We start from the raw sequence: 20,291 nt of genomic DNA, 5'->3' as shown, positions 1-20,291 counted from the left end.
CTACAAACACACGCTTTTTGTAACTGGTGGATACGTTCCCTCATATGAATTTGTGCATGCTCAAACACACACACACACACACACACACACACACACACACACACACACACACACACACACACACACACATGTGCCTTCAGACACACACACACACACACACCGAAACAACAAAAGTGTGGAAAATGTGAAGTGCACTTCGTAAGGGATAATGGACGACACGGTGGTCTGTTCACAGAAATTAATGCACGGTTGAGGTTGTAAAACGGCCCCGACGCGAAGCAAACCTCAAGTGCATTCATTTCTGTGAACAGACCACCGTGGAGTCCATTATCCCGCTTATTCCACTGTTGCCACTTGCGTTGTGTTCATTTCCTGTTACAATTTAAACGTTTTAATCGCTAAAACGGTCTTGTTTGTAGAACTAATTTCTTCCGACACATATTAACTAATTTCTCAACTTGCAGGACAAACTGCAATCACTAGTTCTAAATAGATGGTTGCTACGGCCAAAGGCCAGTCGTTAGTTCTATCTCTCCCATTGTCAAGCGGGTGTAGCCTATCCCGAGATTCCGAGATTCCAAGATTTAGTTTTGAAACATCGCTATTTTACTTAGCCTGCTGTCATCCATCTAGCTAAAAGCCACCTCCGTCATATGCTACAAAGTGGCCATGTTCTGAATGTCTGCATTTTACAGCTCGGATGCAACGTGACGGTTCATTTAAACTTCACAACGAGTTCGGCGAATTAATATACAAGTGTGATACGGCCAAAAAAATGGATCTGCTTCATAGGTGTGCAAATAACATACAGTTAATGGTCGTTCTAAATTCCGTAGGACAGTGGGAAATTCAACCAAGCAGTGGAATACTAGGTGATTATGGTGACTGATTGTAATGACCTTTGTCTTTCTTCTCTTCTCCTCTTCCTTTGACAGAAACCTGGGGAAGTCTGGGCTGAGAGTGTCATGCCTTGGGCTGGGTAAGTGAGCCAGCACTCACCGTCTTCTCCAGCGCAGCGGAACTAGGACGAGGGCTTAGGAGATGAAAAAGTGATGTGATTATTTGGATTTGTGTGAAATCATCAACAAACTGTCAGTCCTGATGTCAGCATCTTAAAGTCTTTTTTTTTTTTTAGAGCTGTTTTTTTTTTCTTAAAGAGCGAGAGGAATTCCATATGATGGTTTTTGTCTCTGAGTGTTACTGTCTGTGGTAAAAGTGTGTTGGAGCTTGTTAGCGCTTGTTGTTGTTAGGCCTTTGAGTGAATGCCGGATGAGCCTGTCTCCTAATCATGTCTGAAGCCCCCTTTGGGATTAATCTTCAGCTGTATCATGGATCTGTACAAATGAATCTGACTGGCTTTTCATCCACACCCCGATCTGCTCAGTTTACTCTAATCACATAAGACACGTTGTAGCGCATTTCAACTCTTTCTCACTCTCATTTAATCTTTTCACACACACACACACACACACACACACACACACACACACACACACACACACACACACACACACACACATATATTTACATTTATACATTTAGCAGACACTTTTAACCAAAGTGAATTACAGAATGAGGAGTAACATTCAAGCTACAGTGCATTGGAGATTTTAGTTCGGAATTACCACTGCTTCAGTCAATACTATTAGGATAACATACACACACAGAGACATGCACACATACACACACACACACATACACCTCTTACTTATATAGTATGTAGTCCTCGCATATTTTTCTACCTTTCTGTTCTGTTATATGTACACGGGGAAAAAAATACATGCCTCTCTCTTTCTCCACCAGGAACATGGGTCACATTCGGAGGACAGATCACAGATGAGGTAAGGCCAGGAAGTGCACCCCCTCCCCCCAGCCACACACACACACACACACACACACACCCTGCAACCATTCTGTTGATGGAGCACTTTTCCAATCCCCTCATAGAGCCTCTGAGGAGCCGCCAGAGCAACAGGAGCCCATTTGTGTTGCTCATTTCAGAGATTCACATCCTCATGTCAGTCAGCATTTACCACACACACACACACACACACAGTTGTACATACATCCCCTTATGCGCGCGCACACACACACACACACAGTTGTACATACACCCCTTTATGCGCGCACACACACACACACACACAGACACAGTATAATCAGGTTTGAATTGAAGCTGTGAGTATGTGAGAGTGTGTTTTTGAGAGTTGAGGCGGAGCTGTGGGCCCGAGCGCTTGCGTGTGAAACGCAGAGGAGTGTGTAGACTTGAGCTGAGCGGCGTGCACAAACGCTGAATAATTAAAAAAAGAGAAAGAAAAACTGCCATGCTCACCCCTCCATCCCCGTATTTAAAACCTCTGCAGCCCTTTTCTATCTCTCCCTTTCACCCTCTCTCTCTCAGTGTCATGTCACTCTTATGTAGACAGTCATGAACATGTCATAAACAGTATAAATTCATGAAACTTTATGACCTAACGCTTCTGTCATTAAGTGTCGTTTTTTGTCAGGTTAGGGTTAGAGGTTGAGGTTAGGGTTAGGGTTAGGGTTAGAGGTTAGGTTTAGGGTTATGGTTAGGGCTAGGGTTCATGTGTCATGACAGTGTCATGTGTTCATAACAGTGTCATGTCACTCTTATGTAGACACCTTCAAGTAAAGTGTAACCTCTACTTCTCTTTCTCTATGTCCCACCATCTTTGTTCTTCTCTCCCTTTTCTATCCCTGTCCCTCCTTGCATCCTTCCCTTTCCCCTTTGATCTCTTGATCACCCACTCTTTATCACACCCTCTCTTTCTTTCTTCCTCCCTGTCCATCTCTTTGTCTCTCCCTTCTTCCTCTCTAGTTACTGATAACGTTAGCCTGGTCTGATTTGTATAGTAGATGATGCTGTAAGATGCCGTTACTGTAAATCTGTGATGTGTTCTCCCACCGCGGTGTTTGTGTGGTTGGGGGGTGGGGCTCTGTGGGGATGTATTAGCCTTGTTAAAGGTGTACTTAATTCATGCAGTGTTTCAGTAAAGGGATTTTAATAGTGTCTTTCCCGCTCTCCCCCACTCTCTCTCTCTCCCCCATCTCTCCCTCTGTTCCCTCTCTCCGCCTGACAGATGGCGGAGCAGCTGATGACGCTGGCCTATGAGAACGGGATCAATCTGTTCGACACGGCGGAGGTCTACGCTGCAGGAAAGTGAGTGCCTGCAACCCATCCCCACACACACACACACACACGCACGCACGAGAGAGAGAGACGTACACGCAAACATGCATTCAAACACATACACTCAGTGACGTGCACACTCACACACAACATTCACACACACAGGCATTCACATGCATACACACACACAAAAACACACTACCTGGCGTCTTAAACATTGCTGTTATACACATTCACACACACACACACACACACACACACACACACACACACACACACACACGCACACATTCACACACACGCACACATTCACACACACACACACATTCACACACACTCTCTCTCCCACCTCCCCTCGCCTTGTGGTGTTATGGGGGTGTTATGACAAAGAGGATCATTTGACGTCAGCATACCACAATCTATGATTGTGATGATTATCAGAACTGGAATATTGGAACAGGGTGCGTTTATAAATTGCCACTCCGAGCGCTCCGAGCACACTTAACCATTTATAAATTCAGAATAATCGTGTGTTTATTTAGTGTGTCACACTCTCGCAGCATCCAGAGCGTGACAGATTGAGTTTACGAACACGCCCAGCATTCCACATAGCATCCACCTTCTCCTCTCTCAAGGCTAACCTGTCCATAGTTACCATCGTAGTTGGTTTACACACCACAGCTTAATGAAGGCCACACATTCCTACAGCAAAGTCAGACACAGTGTAGAGGCTTTTACATGAGTCCTTGAGTACATGAGTCATCTGGCATAAGATATGGCAGATATCATATTGTCATACATTGTATGTAAGGGGCGGTGGTAGTGTAGTGGCTAAGGAACTTGGCTAGCATGCAGTAGCCATAAAAAGTCGAGGATTCGATTTCTGACTGCCACCGTTGTGCCATTGAGGTGGTCCAGAGGAGACTGGCCTCTGCAATTGGATAAAAGCGTCAGCTAAATGGACGGATGGACGATCGATCGATTATTCAAGATAACATGCCACTTTTATCTGATATTGTCAGATAGTCTATACAGCAAAATATGTATGTGGATGTCTGTGTATTATGTGTATAAGCTATTGGACACCTTCATTTCCTTCTGGATAAATAAAGTATCTCTATCTATCTATAATATATGCCATTAGAACTTCACATGATGGTGGAGAACTGAAGTTAACAATCAACCTATGACAGGATATGGCATCTGTCATGACACATTTATGGTATGACTATGTTGGTCTTGGGGCTTGTGGCTTAGGTTGCATATTTCAAATGAAGTTTTACAGAGTTGAGTGGAGACTTGTTATAATTATGGTACTGTAGGTGTGTTTAAAAAGCCATGTACTATGTAAACAGATAGGGCAAATGTTATGACGTTTACATACTCACCCTGTAGAACTATGCTGGCCACCTTTCAACCCCACCGGAAGGCATGAGAGGTTGTTTTTAGTTCAAGTTACCTCATGCCATGGAAAACACTTACTCTTTTAATTAAGAATCTTAAAACATGTTTTTTTTAGTATCAGTTTAGAGTCAGTTTAAATTATTGTAATTGCTTTTAAAAGGCTTGTACGTGCAGTGAAGTTTTTAGTTTATTCTTCTTTTCTAATTGTTTTGCGTATGAAAATATTACACACTGAAAAGATTACATTAATTAAGCCCATAGACTTAAACTATTTAAACATAAACTATTTAAACATTAAAAATAGCAAATCACTCAGCAGATCAGACCTTCATCTGATCGGCGTCAGGTCCGGCTCATGTGTGGCCCAGTTGTGACCGAGAGGCAGATGCTGATTGGCTCCCTCTGGCACTTTAACTTAAAGTTCACGTGAAGGCACGGAGAAACCCGTGGAGACACACATGACCCTGAGGAGGATGAGGCTCACATGCACATACAAGGACGTCTCATTAAATCAGCTTGTATGTTGGATCAAGGTCCAGGCACCAGGTCAGGCCTTGTAAAAATCCAGTTCTCTGCTCAAATGCCACGCTGTCCCCGGGGGCCGCCACCTGTTTTCTGCCTGGGGGGATGTGACCCTGAAAAAGGCCACTCTCATTGCCTTGTCACATGAAACCGACCGCCTGGATTAAAAAAAGTCACACAGGGCATATAAAAACCGAGCTCCCTCTGAAGTTAAAAAGGTTTGTAGGGCTGTAATGGTGCAGTTGGTGCTGGTGGTTCAGTTATTCTGGTTGGTTGTTTCTTGGTCATTGGTTTCCTCTGGGCTGGGCTCTGCCTTGACCTCATGGAGAGGTTAAGACCCCTGTAATCATGATATAACCGCCACTGTTCATATCTACCAGATGGGATTTATAGGAACCTCTGTTAACAGTGGGATGAGGTGGAATAGTCCAAAGGATTATTTAATTCTGATGGTATAGTAGATTACCAAAAAAGAACAGATTACAGGTCAGCAGATTTTGTTAAATCCTTAAAGGAAGTGCATTGTGCTCTCGTAGTGGCAATATGGTGTTGACATTCTATGTTTGAAACAGGAAATGAAAACAAACAGAAATCCCCCTGATGGGATTTTTTCATCTCAGCCTTTGTTTGCATGCAATAGTACAGTACATGTGTTCCAGGCGTGATCTAGTGCACTCTGACAGCCATACTGGTAGGGGTATTGATATTGGTATGAATCCTCCTGAACTCCTCGCTAAGACCCTTGTACTGCATCCAAAGGAACGCCAGGCATCCTTTAGCCTATACGAAGGCTCACTTGCTTGTAGAAATGCATTTGAGTCCATTTAAATTAGCAATCTTGTAGACCAATTTTACCAACTACAAAGCTGAATTAGATTGGAGTACCGGTAGTAGTTGTAATGAGTAATGCATTTTCCCAGAATGCAAAGGACCTCGGTCATCTGCCTTTGTCAACAGTAGTTAGCAGTTACCTTTGTGCCTGTGGGATGGGATGGGAGTCTCAGAATTTTGTGCAGGGGAACTGACAGTCATTTTGATGGCTACGGAGAACCAGCCATTTAACAGGCTACTGTTGATTTAGCAAGAGAGAGGGTGTGTGAGAGTGTGCGTGGGGACATGTGTTTGTTCAACCAGGCCTTTACACAACCTGTGTAGAGTTCCAAAATACCAAATGGGGAGGTTTGGTTGCATTCAGTGCCTGTGTGCCACCAACTGTTTACTGTGGTTTCTGTTTCCCTACTCATTAATGAGAGGGATATATAAAATAGAGACAGAGAAACTCAGACAACATCTCTGCCATCACATTGGAAAGTAAAAGTAATTAAATTAAATATATGCTAATTTAATATGTGTGTTTCTTCAACTAGTGCTAACACTGAATTTTCAGTGCATGCCTAGTCTTGTGGTCACATTCAGTGTGCTTTTCACTTTTGCATTGGACTTGAACCAACCTTGACCCTGACCAAGGGCGTAGGTTTGGTCTCAGCTTTGGTGGGGACACATCCCCAACTCCTGTTGTCACAATACCAACATTAGTGTTTCAATACCAATTCTAAGTGAAGAATCTCAATTTCGATACTTTTGCGATTTTTTAAAACTTGATTTGGTTTGTGTGATTTGTGAGATCATTCACATCAGTGGCAATCATAGAATTTCATAGACCCTCCACACACTGGAGTTACTTTCACCAAAATATCTAGAAATATGAATTTGGAATTCTAAATGCAGTTTATTATGCTCAATGCAGCTCATTGCACTTCTAATGGAGGGCGATGTGGTATAACATAATGACTGAGCTAGGCTTAAGTGGCCCATCCCTGCCTGTTCCCAGCATTAGCACAACACTTTGCAATGGTTAGCTTGTCACCTGTGACTATATATGCTATGCCTAAGTGACTGACCTATATGGGTACGTTTGGAGATGCCTGATGAAATCAGACGTTGTTGCCACACACCTTGCATGTAGCTGTTTCGCTTATTTCCTCTGTGCACGGTTATTGTAACCGAAAGTAATGATAAAAGGCACTCGGGAGGACTTCTTGTCGCCATGGTCAATGCATTTTTTATCTGTGAGTGTGCGTTTTACGCATGCACGTTGCACATTATGGCAAAGGGGCCATGCCGCTCGTCATCACGTTTTTCCAAAGTATACTGTATGTTGCAATAAAATAGCAATATGTGAATACATTTAGATTAAAAAAAGCAATAATTGCATGAAATACAGCTTGTTCAGGGGTCTCGAAGCGTCCGAGTCTGAAGTCTTTTGAGTGGAGTCGCAAATCAAGTCTGAAGTCATTGTTTTTGCGACCTCATTGTTTTAGGCTAGTGAAAAATAGTTTTCGCAAGTGCAAGGATATGTGGATTCAATTAATCATGTTTGCTATGTCATTAGATAAAAGAAATGTTCAAAAAACTAACAAGTCAAAGAAAAGCTTTATGGGATGAGATCATAGAAGAAATATCTGGTGTCTCGCAATGTTTTTTTAATTTCTATGGAAATGCACTTAGTTTATCTTTTATTTCTTTGCATTGTGCAGGCTACATTCACAAATACACTGCAAGATTGGCAGCCTAGTGGCTTCTTTTCTGTGCTATAGCCTATGCGACTCTCCATACGGCACACCCATATTCAGCATGACTCCTAACTTTGGTTGAAAGATTGCAGAAGCTAGGTTTAGCTGTGACAATATCCTGGGTAATCCTAACAGCTAATGTTATTTTACACAGTAGGCTAAAATTTGAACTAGTAACCAGGCGAATTTGAAAGCCTGGTTACTAGTCGCCAGTTTGTAGGCTATGGCTAGTTTGCCTACTTAGACTCTGCATAATGAAAAAGCTTTGTATGTCCCCTTTCTTCTTGGGTGGCATAGCTGATCTACAAACCACAAAAAGGGGCAAACATGTACATGCTGAAGGGCAAAGGGAATATCAAAATGTTTTACTTTGGCCTTTATGGGGTATGTATTGGCAGACAGCCCTGGTAACTTACCGTTGTCGTTGACACACCTACTCGCTTGACTGCCAAAGTAGCCTGTGCATTGGCATTCTCCATGCGTGTAGCCTGCGTGTCAGATAACCCTGACGTTTCTTGTATTGTCGTGCTGGCTGTCGGAATGATCAGCAGTACAAATAAGTTCGCTAAAATATTGGTGGGGACAATTTTGTCATCTTAAAATTTTGATTAGGACTAGTCCTTAGCGCCCCACCCTAAATCTACGCCCATGACCCTGACTATTGTTGCCAAGGAAGCTACAAATGAAGCCCAGATTTCTGGTAACTTACAATAGCAACATGCAGGTTTTATGTATGTATGTACGTATGTATGTACAGTATAGATGTACTCAGTTGTTAATTGTATACCACATGCAGACGTTCATAGCACCCTCACACATGGAGGGAGACATTCAGTTACCACGCAGTCATACACTTACCACACAAGGCAGGCCCTGCAGGCCTACAGCTTCCTACTGAATGGTCATCCCACGCATGTCACTGGTCATTAGAAACAACACACACACACACACACACACACACACACACACACACACACGCACACGCACACACTTGCGTCTGCTTAATTACGTCTTCACTGTTGATTGTTGACGTGTACACTTTGACTCCAGCCAGCCCACACACAACACATGCACACACACACACACACACACACACACACACACACACACACGGAGACAGAAGCCCTTCTTCTCAGGTTAATGTCACTGGTTGACAGCCCCAGGTCATCTGATTCCCTGATTCCACACCCTGTCCCCCATTAACTAGTCTTGACTGTACTCTACACTATCTTACTACAGTATCTTATTATCTTTCTGTGTATTATCATACTGTACTATACTACATCACACCATCTCACTGTACAGTATCCTACTCCAGTAATCATACTCCAGTTCCTTGAATATCCCCTGGGGATCAATAAAGTATCTATCTATCTATCTATCTATCTATCTATCTATCTATCTATCTATCTACCTATCTACCTATCTACCTATCTACCTATCTATCCTATCTATCTATCTATCTATGCTTATTTCTACACTACACTGCACTGCCCCTGCAGTATACTAGCTAAGGATTGTGCCTCTCCTCCTTCACCACCGCTGCAGGGTTCCACTCATTCCCCGCAGGGCATGTCTGCCCGACATTAGCCCAGCACCGGGGCTCTCTCTGCGGGCAGAGAGGCAGGGCAGGTCCCCCTCCTGCTGACCGCTCTCCTGGAGCCTGGGGGTGGGGAGGGAACATCTGGCATTAACTGTCACCTTAAATATGCCCTTCCTCCTCTCCCTTCACCCATCCCCTCCTCCTCCTCCTCCCTTGTGGTTGGAAATGTCAGGGAGCAGTAAAGCAAAGAGCCGAAGTGAGATAGGGGGGGAGAAAGAGATGCACAGTATGTTCTCACCTGCCACGAGCTGAGGGACACCGACTCATCCATTTATACACACATTCCCTACTTAGAAGCCAGACTCATGACACACACACACACACACACACACACACATACTTAGGCACACAGTAGCTGATGAATTCACATGCACACACATATACCCTTTCAGTCATCCTACTGCTTAAATAAAATAAATTCTCAAGAATAAAAACATTTTAACAAAACAATGAAATAATCAATACTGGTGAAATAGGTACTGTTGTGCCTGCACATTTTACATGCACTTGTGGATTTCTTGTGTCAGGCCAGTAAAGCAACTTTTTGAATTTGAGAGAGATGAGAAAGAGGTACTAGGGACATAACGGAACAGAGGTGAAGACGGAACATGAGAAGGAGGGAATAAAAGAGGAGTGAAACAAGAGAGAGAGGGCTGGAATGATGAGCAGAGTAAAAGAGAGGGGGGGGTGGGGAGACCGAGGGAGTGAGAGGAGGTGAATACACACCCTGTTTGATGCCTGTGCATTCACGTTGGGGCAGAAAGCTCGGGGAAGTGAGTGTGTGTGTGTGTGTGTGTGTGTGTGTGTGTGTGTGTGTGTGTGTGTGTGTGTGTGTGTGAGTGGTGTGAAGAGAAGAGCTATCCTATGCTGCACGGCAGGCAGGCATAATCACATCCACATAATCGTAGCCACCCCGGGCCCAATTAGCACATCTCACTGCTGCTAAGGCCTACCCCACACCCACACCACACACACACACACACACACACACACACACACAATACCACCGGCATTATACAGACATTTACATGCTGTTACATGCACAACTATTTGAAAAACACGCACAGAAACACATGTAAATGTTCAAATGGGCTAGCATGCATGTACAAATACATAAACACACAATTACAGACACATACAGTATATATATATATATATATATATATATATATATGTATGTATGTATGTATGTATGTATGTATGTATGTATGTATGTATGTATGTATGTATGTATGTATGTATGTATGTATGTATGTATGTATGTATGTATGTATGTATGTATGTATGTATGTATGTATGTATGTATGTATGTATGTATGTATGTATGTGTGTGTGTGTGTGTGTGTGTACAGTATATACCAGCGGCAGTTCCTACCAGAGTGCAGTACACACTAACAACATATAAGATTCCACACAACTTCTTGTTCAGGCCATGGTCATCTCCAAGATGGACTATTGTAATTCACTATTAGCTGGTTTTCGTAGTAAGACTGTTACAACTGATTCAGAATGCTGCAGCACGCTTACTATGTTATTGATATTGTTGTATTATTGATTGAATGGACATTTATTATTTATTATTGCTATTTTCCTTCATTTCATTGTTTTTTCATTATTGATTGAATTGGCATTGTTGATTATTATTGCTATTCTCCTTAATATAGTCTGACCAACATTTTAAATTGTTCCCTGTTAAATTTAAGTATTAGATTGCAAAAATTGAGAGTTCTACCGCACACTGTTTTGACGTTTACCTGATTTTATTCAGAGCAAACAACGCGTTTTCGCATACAGCGTCCTCAGGTTCGCTCAGATGCATGCGGCAGCGAACCTGAGGACGCTGTATGCTAAACGTTGTTAAGCTCTGAATAAAATCAAGTAAACGTCAAAACAGTGTGCGGTAGAACTATCTCAATTTTTGCTATTTAAGTATGTTCCTGCAATCTACCTGCACCTAACCAGGCTGTGCGTGGATCTTGGTATCATTAAGTATTAGATTGTTTTGTATTTGTATGTCGCTTTGGACAAAAGCGTCTGCCAAATCCCATAACTATAACCATAACCGTAACATGCACACACACACACACACACAAGTGAAGCTACACAAACACATTGTTGTACCGAATCAAACTAACCCACACAGACACAAAATACACACACGTATATACTGTATGCACATACATATAGTACACACACACACACACCATGAGTATGGGTGCCCTAAATGGCTTCTTGAGCCAGAGGCAGGCCTGTCATCTCATACATACACACACTAACATACATACACACACACATTAATATACATTCACACACACACATACACACACTAACATACATACACACATTAACATACATGCACACACATACAGGAGGAAACAAGAGAGAGAGGGCTGGAATGATGAGCAGAGTAAAAGAGAGGGGGGTGGGGAGACCGAGGGAGTGAGAGGAGGTGAATACACACCCTGTTTGATGCCTGTGCATTCAACAAGCAGAAAGCTTCGGGGAAGTGAGTGTGTGTGTGTGTGTGTGTGTGTGTGTGTGTGTGTGTGTGTGTGTGTGTGTGTGAGTGGTGTGAAGAGAAGAGCTATCCCATGCTGCACGGGCAGGCAGGCATAATCCACATCCACATAATCGTAGCCACCCCGACCCCATTAGCACATCTCACTGCTGCTAAGGCCTACCCCACAAAACCACCACACACACACACACACACACACACACAATACCACCGCATTATACAGACATTTACATGCTGTTACATGCAATAAACTATTTGAAAAATGAGCACAGAAACACATGTAAATGTTCAAATGGGCTAGCATGCATGTACAAATACATAAACACACAATTACAGACACATACAGTATATATATATATATATATATATATATATATATGTATGTATGTATGTATGTATGTATGTATGTATGTATGTATGTATGTATGTATGTATGTATGTATGTATGTATGTATGTATGTATGTATGTATGTATGTATGTATGTATGTATGTATGTATGTATGTATGTATGTATGTATGTATGTGTGTGTGTGTGTGTGTGTGTGTGTACAGTATATACCAGCGGCAGTTCCTACCAGAGTGCAGTACACACTAACAACATATAAGATTCCACACAACTTCTTGTTCAGGCCATGGTCATCTCCAAGATGGACATTGTAATTCACTATTAGCTGGTTTTCGTAGTAAGACTGTTACAACTGATTCAGAATGCTGCAGCACTTTTACTATGTTATTGATATTGTTGTATTATTGATTGAATGGACATTTATTATTTATTATTGCTATTTTCCTTCATTTCATTGTTTTTTTCATTATTGATTGAATTGGCATTGTTGATTATTATTGCTATTCTCCTTAATATAGTCTGACCAACATTTTAAATTGTTCCCTGTTAAATTTAAATTATTAGATTGCAAAAATTAGAGTTCTACCGCACACACTGTTTTTGGCGTTTACCTGATTTTATTCAGAGCAAACCTAAGCGTTTTTACAAGCCCCTCAGGTTCGGCTCAGATGCATCGCGAAAAGCGAACCCTGAGGACGCTTGTATGCTAAACGTTGTTCGGGCTCTGAATAAAAATCAAGTAAACGTCAAAACAGTGTCGCGGTAGAACTATCTCAGCCTTTGCTATTTAAGTATGTTCCTGCAATCTACCTGCACCTAACCAGGCTGTGCGTGGATCTTGGTATCATTAAGTATTAGATTGTTTTGTATTTTGTATGTGGCTTTGGACAAAGCCGCCTGCCAAATCCCATAACTATAACCATAACCGTAACATGCACACACACACACACACACAAGTGAAGCTACACAAACACATTGTTGTACCGAATCAAACTAACCCACACAGACACAAAATACACACACGTATATACTGTATGCACATACATATAGTACACACACACACACACCATGAGTATGGGTGCCCTAAATGGCTTCTTGAGCCAGAGGCAGGCCTGTCATCTCATACATACACACACTAACATACATACACACACACATTAATATACATTCACACACACACATACACACACTAACATACATACACACATTAACATACATGCACACACATACACATACTAACATACATGTGCACAAACACAGATTAAGAATTTTAGAATTTTCAGTCATATTTCTGTAAAGTGCTGCTCATGTCTTGGGGTGGTAAAAGAGACGCCATGTCTCATCAGTCTGAGCTGGAAGTTTGATTGTTATCTCTTCATCTCTCTGCTCTATCCCTTTCTCTCTCTATCTCTTCATCTCTGCTCTATCCCTTTCTCTCTCTATCTCCTCATCTCTCTGCTCTATCCCTTTCTCTCTCTATCTCTTCATCTCTCTGCTCTATCCCTTTCTCTCTCTACCTCTTCATCTCTCTGCTCTATCCCTTTCTCTCTCTATCTCCTCATCTCTCTGCTCTATCCCTTTCTCTCTATCGGACATTCCCCTGTCTCTGCCCCTCTATCTGTCACCCTCTGTCTTCTCTTTGCTGTGTCTCCTAGGGCGGAGGTTGTCCTTGGTAACATCATTAAGAAGAAAGGATGGAGGTAACTTGGAGTGTGTGTGTGTGTGTGGGTGTGTGTGTGGGCGCCCACATGAGTTACCCTATTTCCAATCCTGTCCATCATCACCCAGATCTGGCAACTATTTGCCAGTCTGAAGAAGCAGAGTAAGAGTGTGTGTGTGTGAGCGTGCGAGTGTGTGTGTGTGAGCGTGCGAGTGTATGTGTGTGTGTGTGAGCGTGTGTGTGTGTGTGTGTGTAAGCGTGCGAGTGAGTGTGTGTGTGTGTGTGCGAGTGTGTGTGTGAGCGTGCGTGTGTGTGTGTGTGTGTGTGTGTGTGTGTGGCGTGCGTGTGTGTGTGTGAGCGTGCGAGTGTGTGTGTGAGCGTGCGAATGTGTGTGTGAGTGTGCGTGTGTGTGTGTGAGCGTGCGAGTGTGTGTGTGCCAACTGAATGAAAGATTCATGGTGGTGAGCACTGCCTCAGCTGTGCCCCCCTGGCACTGCCCTGCCAGCTGCCTCTAAATAATGCAACACACACACTCACACGTCTTTAGACCTGAACCCTCGCAACACCCTGTGCATGTGTTTTGGTAGGTGACTGCAGGTACTGTATATGTGTGTCTGTGTGGATAGGTGGCAGTTATGTGTGTGTGTGTGTTTGGGTGGCCGTTTTGTACTTGTCTGTGTTTGGTTGTGTGTTTGTGTGGTTTTGTCACTTTGTGTGTAGGTGTGGGTCTGTATTGCTGTGTGTGTGTTCGTTCTGCATTATGGGGTGACTGGGGTTTACCTACAGGGCCTTCTGCTTAGTCATGTTTTCAGTCATGGCTCATCAGGATCAGAGCACGCTAGCCTCGTCCCCAAAGATTAGAGTCCATTTCACTTCCTCTCGCTGTGTGCGTGTGTGTGTGTTTTTATATGTGTTTGTTTGTTTGTTTGTTTGTTTGTTTGTTTGTTTACTTGTATCTTTAAACCACAACGTGTGCATGATAATGACACTGAAATGTAAATGATTTGAACATGTAAACATTTGAATTGGAAATGATGCTGTTTAACATGGGCTCTGTTCTTTTCCAGGCGATCCAGTTTAGTGATCACAACTAAAATATTCTGGGGTGGAAAGTATGTTGCTTTTATTTTTGAGCTTTTTGTTAATGTGTGTGTGTGTGTGTGTGTGTGTGTGTGTGTGTGAGAAGTTTGCCAAGTCCATGTCTCATGTTCTGTCATTGAGGGTGTACTGTACCATATATATTATGCATGGAGGATACTGGTACGCCACACAAACAACTAGCTCTGCCAGAACAGAACACAATCTCGTATTGATGGACATGGCTTCTCGGGTAACCCATCATACAAGTCACTCTGTGGGGAAAACAACCAGTGGTAGTGTTCCTTCAGTAGATTTGGATGGGTTACTCGTGTGCTTTGTGTGTGTGAACGACTGTGAGCATAACTGTGGGTATGGGTGATGGTGTGTGAGTCTAACTGGTGTAACAAAGTGATTACGTGGTGTGTGTGTATGTGAGAGAGAGAGAGAGAGTGTGTGTGTGTGTGTGTGTGTGTGTGTGTGTCTATGTGTCCTAGCCTCTTGCTGAGGGCCATGCTAAAAGAGCCCAACATTACATTGTCAAACAGATTGAAATCCATAAGGCTGATTTGGCATCATAGAAATAACACTCATGTGCTATACTTAATCAGCATGTATAATGTAAACTGTAATGGATATTAAATGAATTTTTGTTGGTGTGTTGAACTTGGCCCCACAGAATAGCACATCCAGTATATAGACTACACTGTAAACAGCAAAGAGTATGAAATAATAATTCAGTGTGTGAAACATACTTCAGCTCATAGAAGCGCATAGATCTCCTTTACATGAACCTGTCTTCCATAGCCTTGAGAAATGCCTAAAGCAGCTACCATACAATGGCTTTGATGACAAAGATTATAAATGCCATTGTATGGTAGTTGCTTTAGGCAGAACAAGGTTGTTGTTGATTTTTTTTGTTGTTATCATAAATTATAACTCACTGCAGAATTTCTGATGTTATATTGATGCCATAACAGACACAGAAATGGATAAGGGGAGAAAATAGATCAATTGTTTTTCTACTTTTGGAATTGTGTGTCATTCCTGGTGTCCTTGTCTCGTCATCCAGGGCAGAAACTGAAAGAGGCTTATCCAGAAAACATATAATAGAAGGTAAGTGGCCTTGATCCAGTCCCAATCCACTCTAGATCAGGGTCCCGTTCCCCACCGGTCATCGGCCAGGCGGGGTAAGTCATGTGTAGTGGGTGATCTTGACTGGTAGGCAAGAGTCTTGAAGAGGGAGGGAGATTAGTGTAACCTCACATGAGAAGGAGTGATGTTATACTGAGTCATATCACCGCGGTGCTTTGGTCATAGACCTTAGAGCAGTTATGGACTGGCTCTCCGTCTATTTGGTCAACTTGTCTTTCATCTCTGCAGCTCTTGCCTTGTGTCTATACCGTTGTGTAACTGTGTTTTTGGAGTAGAAAGAGATTGTTGCTTCACCTTAATGTATTGTTGTGTTGAATGTGTGTTGTAGGTTTAAAAGCATCATTGGAGAGATTGCAGTTAGAATATGTGGATGTGGTGTTTGCAAATAGGCCAGATCCCAACACACCCATGGAAGGTAAGAGTCTTTTTTTCTTATGGTTTGTCTTTCCAATCCCCTGTTCAACCCCTCTTTCCCCATCTCTCTCTCTCTCTCTCTCCTCTCTCTCTCTCTCTCTCTCTCTTTCTTTCTTTCTTTCTTTCTTTCTTTCTTTCTTTCTTTCTTTCTTTCTTTCTTTCTTTCTTTCTTTCTTTCTTTCTTTCTTTCTTTCTTTCTTTCTTTCTCTCTCTCTCTCTCTCTCTCTCTCTCTCTCTTCTCTCTGTCCACATACACTTCCATGCAATGTCTGCTTTGCTGCTTTGACTCCCCGTAATTGCTCAGGGTAGAGTTGTGCTTCTCCCTCTTCTCCCTCTGAGTCTTAGCCACAGCAGGAATTTGTGTGAGTGACCTTCAGTGTGGGAGTAGGGCTCTGAGGAGACTGCCCGCTGCTCTGATGTCTTCTGGGTGGACAGTGGGAGACCCCTCATGATCTGGAGGATGGATGCTATTTGTCAGCATTGGACAAGTCTTGAGTGTATCCCTCCCTGGTTGTATGTATGTATGTATGTGTGTGTGTGTTTGTCCCACTGATGACCTTTAAAAAGTGTGCAGTTCTCACGGAGCTACTGGCCCACAGCTCAGTGGCCATCTGCTCTGTCTCCTCCTCCAAAGGCCCGCGAGCACACACACACACACACACACACACACACACACACTCATACACACACGCACGCACGTGCATACAGTTTCTCTCTCTCTTTCTCTCTCACTCACTCACACAAACACACACAAGTTACACAAAAATGCTCTCACACACATTTACACTTACACACACATAGATTGTCCTTGTCCCTCACACATACAGTACATACACTGTCTGTCTCTCTCTCTCTCTCTCTCTCTCTCTCTCTCTCTCTCTCTCTCTCTCTCTCTCTCTCTCTCTCTCTCTCTCTCAAACACACACACGCACACACATTTACAGACTCATTCACACACACACACACACACACACACACACACACAGAACAAACTCAGTCATACCTGCACACACCCAAAGGGAGGGCGAGATGCTAGTCCCACATCCATCTGACAGGCTGTCTGTGTATCTCTCCATCTCTCCATCTCCCTCTGCCTCCCCTTATTGTGCTTTCTCTCTTCCCTGCCACGCTGGCTCTCCGCCACGCTTTCTCAATTACATGCCAGCATATCGCTTTCTGTGGATCTTTTATCTTTGAGTGCATTTCCTCCGAGCACAGTCTGTTTATTTCATATTTTTGTGCTGCTATTTTCCCCTTTGTGTCGGTCTCCCATCTGGTCCTCTCTGGCCAACTCCTTTTCTCTACTCCAATGCCATCGCAGGACCGGCCACTAATGAGGACTGCCGCTCATGAGACTGTTCTCTTATTCAAAGACAAGGGCAGCGTGTTGTGAATAGCTAATACAATAAACCAGACATGGCACTAGAAAAAGTGGATCCTGTTAATAGACATTGCTGTTGAGTGATTTGATATGATGAGAGGAAATGGACACTTGCATTTTCTTCCTCTCTTACTAGACTCATGGAGGAGGTCTCCTATAGGGGTCTTATGAGACTCATGCTGGACAGATGGAGGAGGTCTCCTATAGGGGTCTTATGAGACTCATGCTGGACAGATGGAGGAGGTCTCCTATAGGGGTCTTATGAGACTCATGCTGGACAGATGGAGGAGGTCTCCTATAGGGTCTTATGAGACTCATGCTGGACAGATGGAGGAGGTCTCCTACAGGGGTCTTATGAGACTCATGCTGGACAGATGGAGGAGATCTCCTATAGATAGATAGATAGATACTTTATTGATGCCCAAGGGGAAATTCAAGGTCTCAGTAGCATACAGACATCACACACAACATTCACTAACAGCAGAAAAAAGTATATAATATAAAAAACACAACTAAGCAATAAGGACAGTAGAAGATGAAGAATATACTAAAATACAGATTATACTAAATAACACTAAATCTAAATCAAGTCTAAAAACAGTATCTTCATAGTGGGTGATTAACCATGAGGCGCTTGCAATGACTGAGGCAGGGACTGAGCCTGTGATTCTCTGTGCATAGTAAGGTAAGGTGCTCTGTGTGAGTGAGTGTCATGGTGATGGTGCAAATGAGTAAGTCCAACAGTGCACTGTAGGGGTCTCATGAGACTCATGTTGGACAGATGGAGGACTCCCAGGACTTAACCTCAAGTTGCTGTGGGAAGAGTGGCCCTTGTAACAATTGTATAATGTAATGTAATCTCTTTATAATGTAAGTCACTTTGGATAAAAGTTTCAGTCAAATGAATAAGTATGAAAATTGGAAATCATATACATTTCCCCCCTCTCCAGAATTGACTCACGTAGGACTCCTCACGTTTAGTACTTAGGAGACAAGACTGTCTGACTCAGGTCGAAATGCCCCCTCTCCAGCCTGAAGCCGATGTCCTCCACCCTAATGGGACTAATAGCTCCCTGTCGGCCTGCAGTAATGAGGAGAAATCTGTGGCTGGAGTCTGGAGGAAAGGTCTGAGGGCTGATTAGGGTTGAAGATGATAGAGGTGCTCCGGTCACTCATTGCCTCTCCGCTCATCTCGCCTCATCTCGCCGTGTCTTGTTTGTGTCTCATTACAGTGTCTGGACTTGGCAGAACTGGCACACTGTTTCAAGGTGTATTGATCAGAGCCGGACAGTAACGGAGTACATTTACTTGAGTACAGTACTTGAGTACAATTTTGAGGGATCTGTACTTTACTCGAGTATCATTTTGGGGAGTACTCATGACTTTACTCAAGTACATTTGAGAGGCAAATATTGTACTCTTTACTCCACTACATTTCTATCCATAACCGTGAGTACCCATTACTTCTAAAAAAAAAAGGAAAAAAGAAAAATCTCGGAAACCCTCAATTTGTTGTTTCCCTCTCAAACGTGATTGGACTGTGCAGGCACCACTGATTGGGACAGCCTATCAGCAATCACCTTCAGCTCGCCAAAGTCAACTCCATGGTCAGATTTAGATAAGAGGCGAAACCATGGAATGAAACAATGGATGAAGGCGCAGCATCCTGGGAATGTGCCAACCTGTGGCCTCACCTTGCCAGACTATTTCAATTTTCTGAACAAGTTAATGATAGTTTTCGTTTCAAGTGTTTCAATTACAAAATAGTGATTTGTATTTGAAATACGTACTGTATCTTAAATACATGTATTAGAAATACTGCCCATCCCTGGCAATATGGTAAAAAGATGAAAATGACTTGATTTTACCTCCAATTAATTTTACATTCTCCAAGGTATTAACATTAACATTTTTCATAACTCCATGTAGGACGTTTCTGTACATAAATCTAAGCACTGTGGCAGTAGTAATGCAATATTTAGAAAATGTAGGCTACTCTTGTACTCTTGATACTCAAGTACATTTAAAAACAAGTACTTCAGTACTTTTCTGTCCGCCTCTGGTATTGATATGTTGGCATAATATCATGTTGGGTTTATGGACTAAATAGGACAGTAGAGAGAATGATGAGAGTTGAAGAGTTTGTTGGTATTTGATATTTTTAATTAAGTGACAGGAAGTGAATACAGGTTTCATAGCTGTTTTCCTAGTGTTACCTATTAAATCTTTCATCAGCTAGGCTGACTGAAAGTCTGGCTTGTTTCACTTGTGTGATGGTTATCTCTGATAATATAAATCCCTATCTGCATCCATCCGTTACACTCTTTATCTCCTGTCATCTCTGCTCAATCGCTCCCTCTCTCTCTCACCTTTTTCTCTCCCTCTATTTCTTTTCTCTCTTTCTCTCCTGTGTTCCATCTCTCATTCTCTCATCCCTTTTCCCTCCCTCTCTCCTCCCCTCAGAGGAGCCCTATTTGTTTTGTTGA

At 42.7% G+C, this 20,291-nt stretch overlaps 1 protein-coding gene across 7 annotated transcripts in view; it reads left to right on the top strand.

The window, feature by feature from the left end:
- kcnab2a (potassium voltage-gated channel subfamily A regulatory beta subunit 2a) overlaps positions 1-20,291 on the top strand; it is a 137,161-nt gene that overhangs the window by 106,760 nt on the left and 10,110 nt on the right. For all 7 annotated transcript variants that reach the window (XR_007194940.1, XM_048255928.1, XM_048255925.1 and 4 more), the window contains 7 exons: positions 936-979; positions 1,804-1,841; positions 3,102-3,181; positions 13,774-13,818; positions 14,846-14,890; positions 15,928-15,971; positions 16,339-16,425. Coding sequence is in view for 6 of the 7 variants with exons in the window: in XM_048255928.1 (XP_048111885.1) it covers positions 936-979; positions 1,804-1,841; positions 3,102-3,181; positions 13,774-13,818; positions 14,846-14,890; positions 15,928-15,971; positions 16,339-16,425 (383 nt within the window). In the remaining variant the exon portion in view is untranslated. The remainder of the gene's footprint in view (positions 1-935; positions 980-1,803; positions 1,842-3,101; positions 3,182-13,773; positions 13,819-14,845; positions 14,891-15,927; positions 15,972-16,338; positions 16,426-20,291) is intronic.

Source organism: Alosa alosa, chromosome 10 (genome assembly GCF_017589495.1).
Source record: "Alosa alosa isolate M-15738 ecotype Scorff River chromosome 10, AALO_Geno_1.1, whole genome shotgun sequence".
Taxonomy (NCBI): Eukaryota; Metazoa; Chordata; class Actinopteri; order Clupeiformes; family Clupeidae; genus Alosa; species Alosa alosa.
Note: the sequence above shows the minus strand (reverse complement) of the source record. Positions and strands in the feature narration are given on the sequence as shown.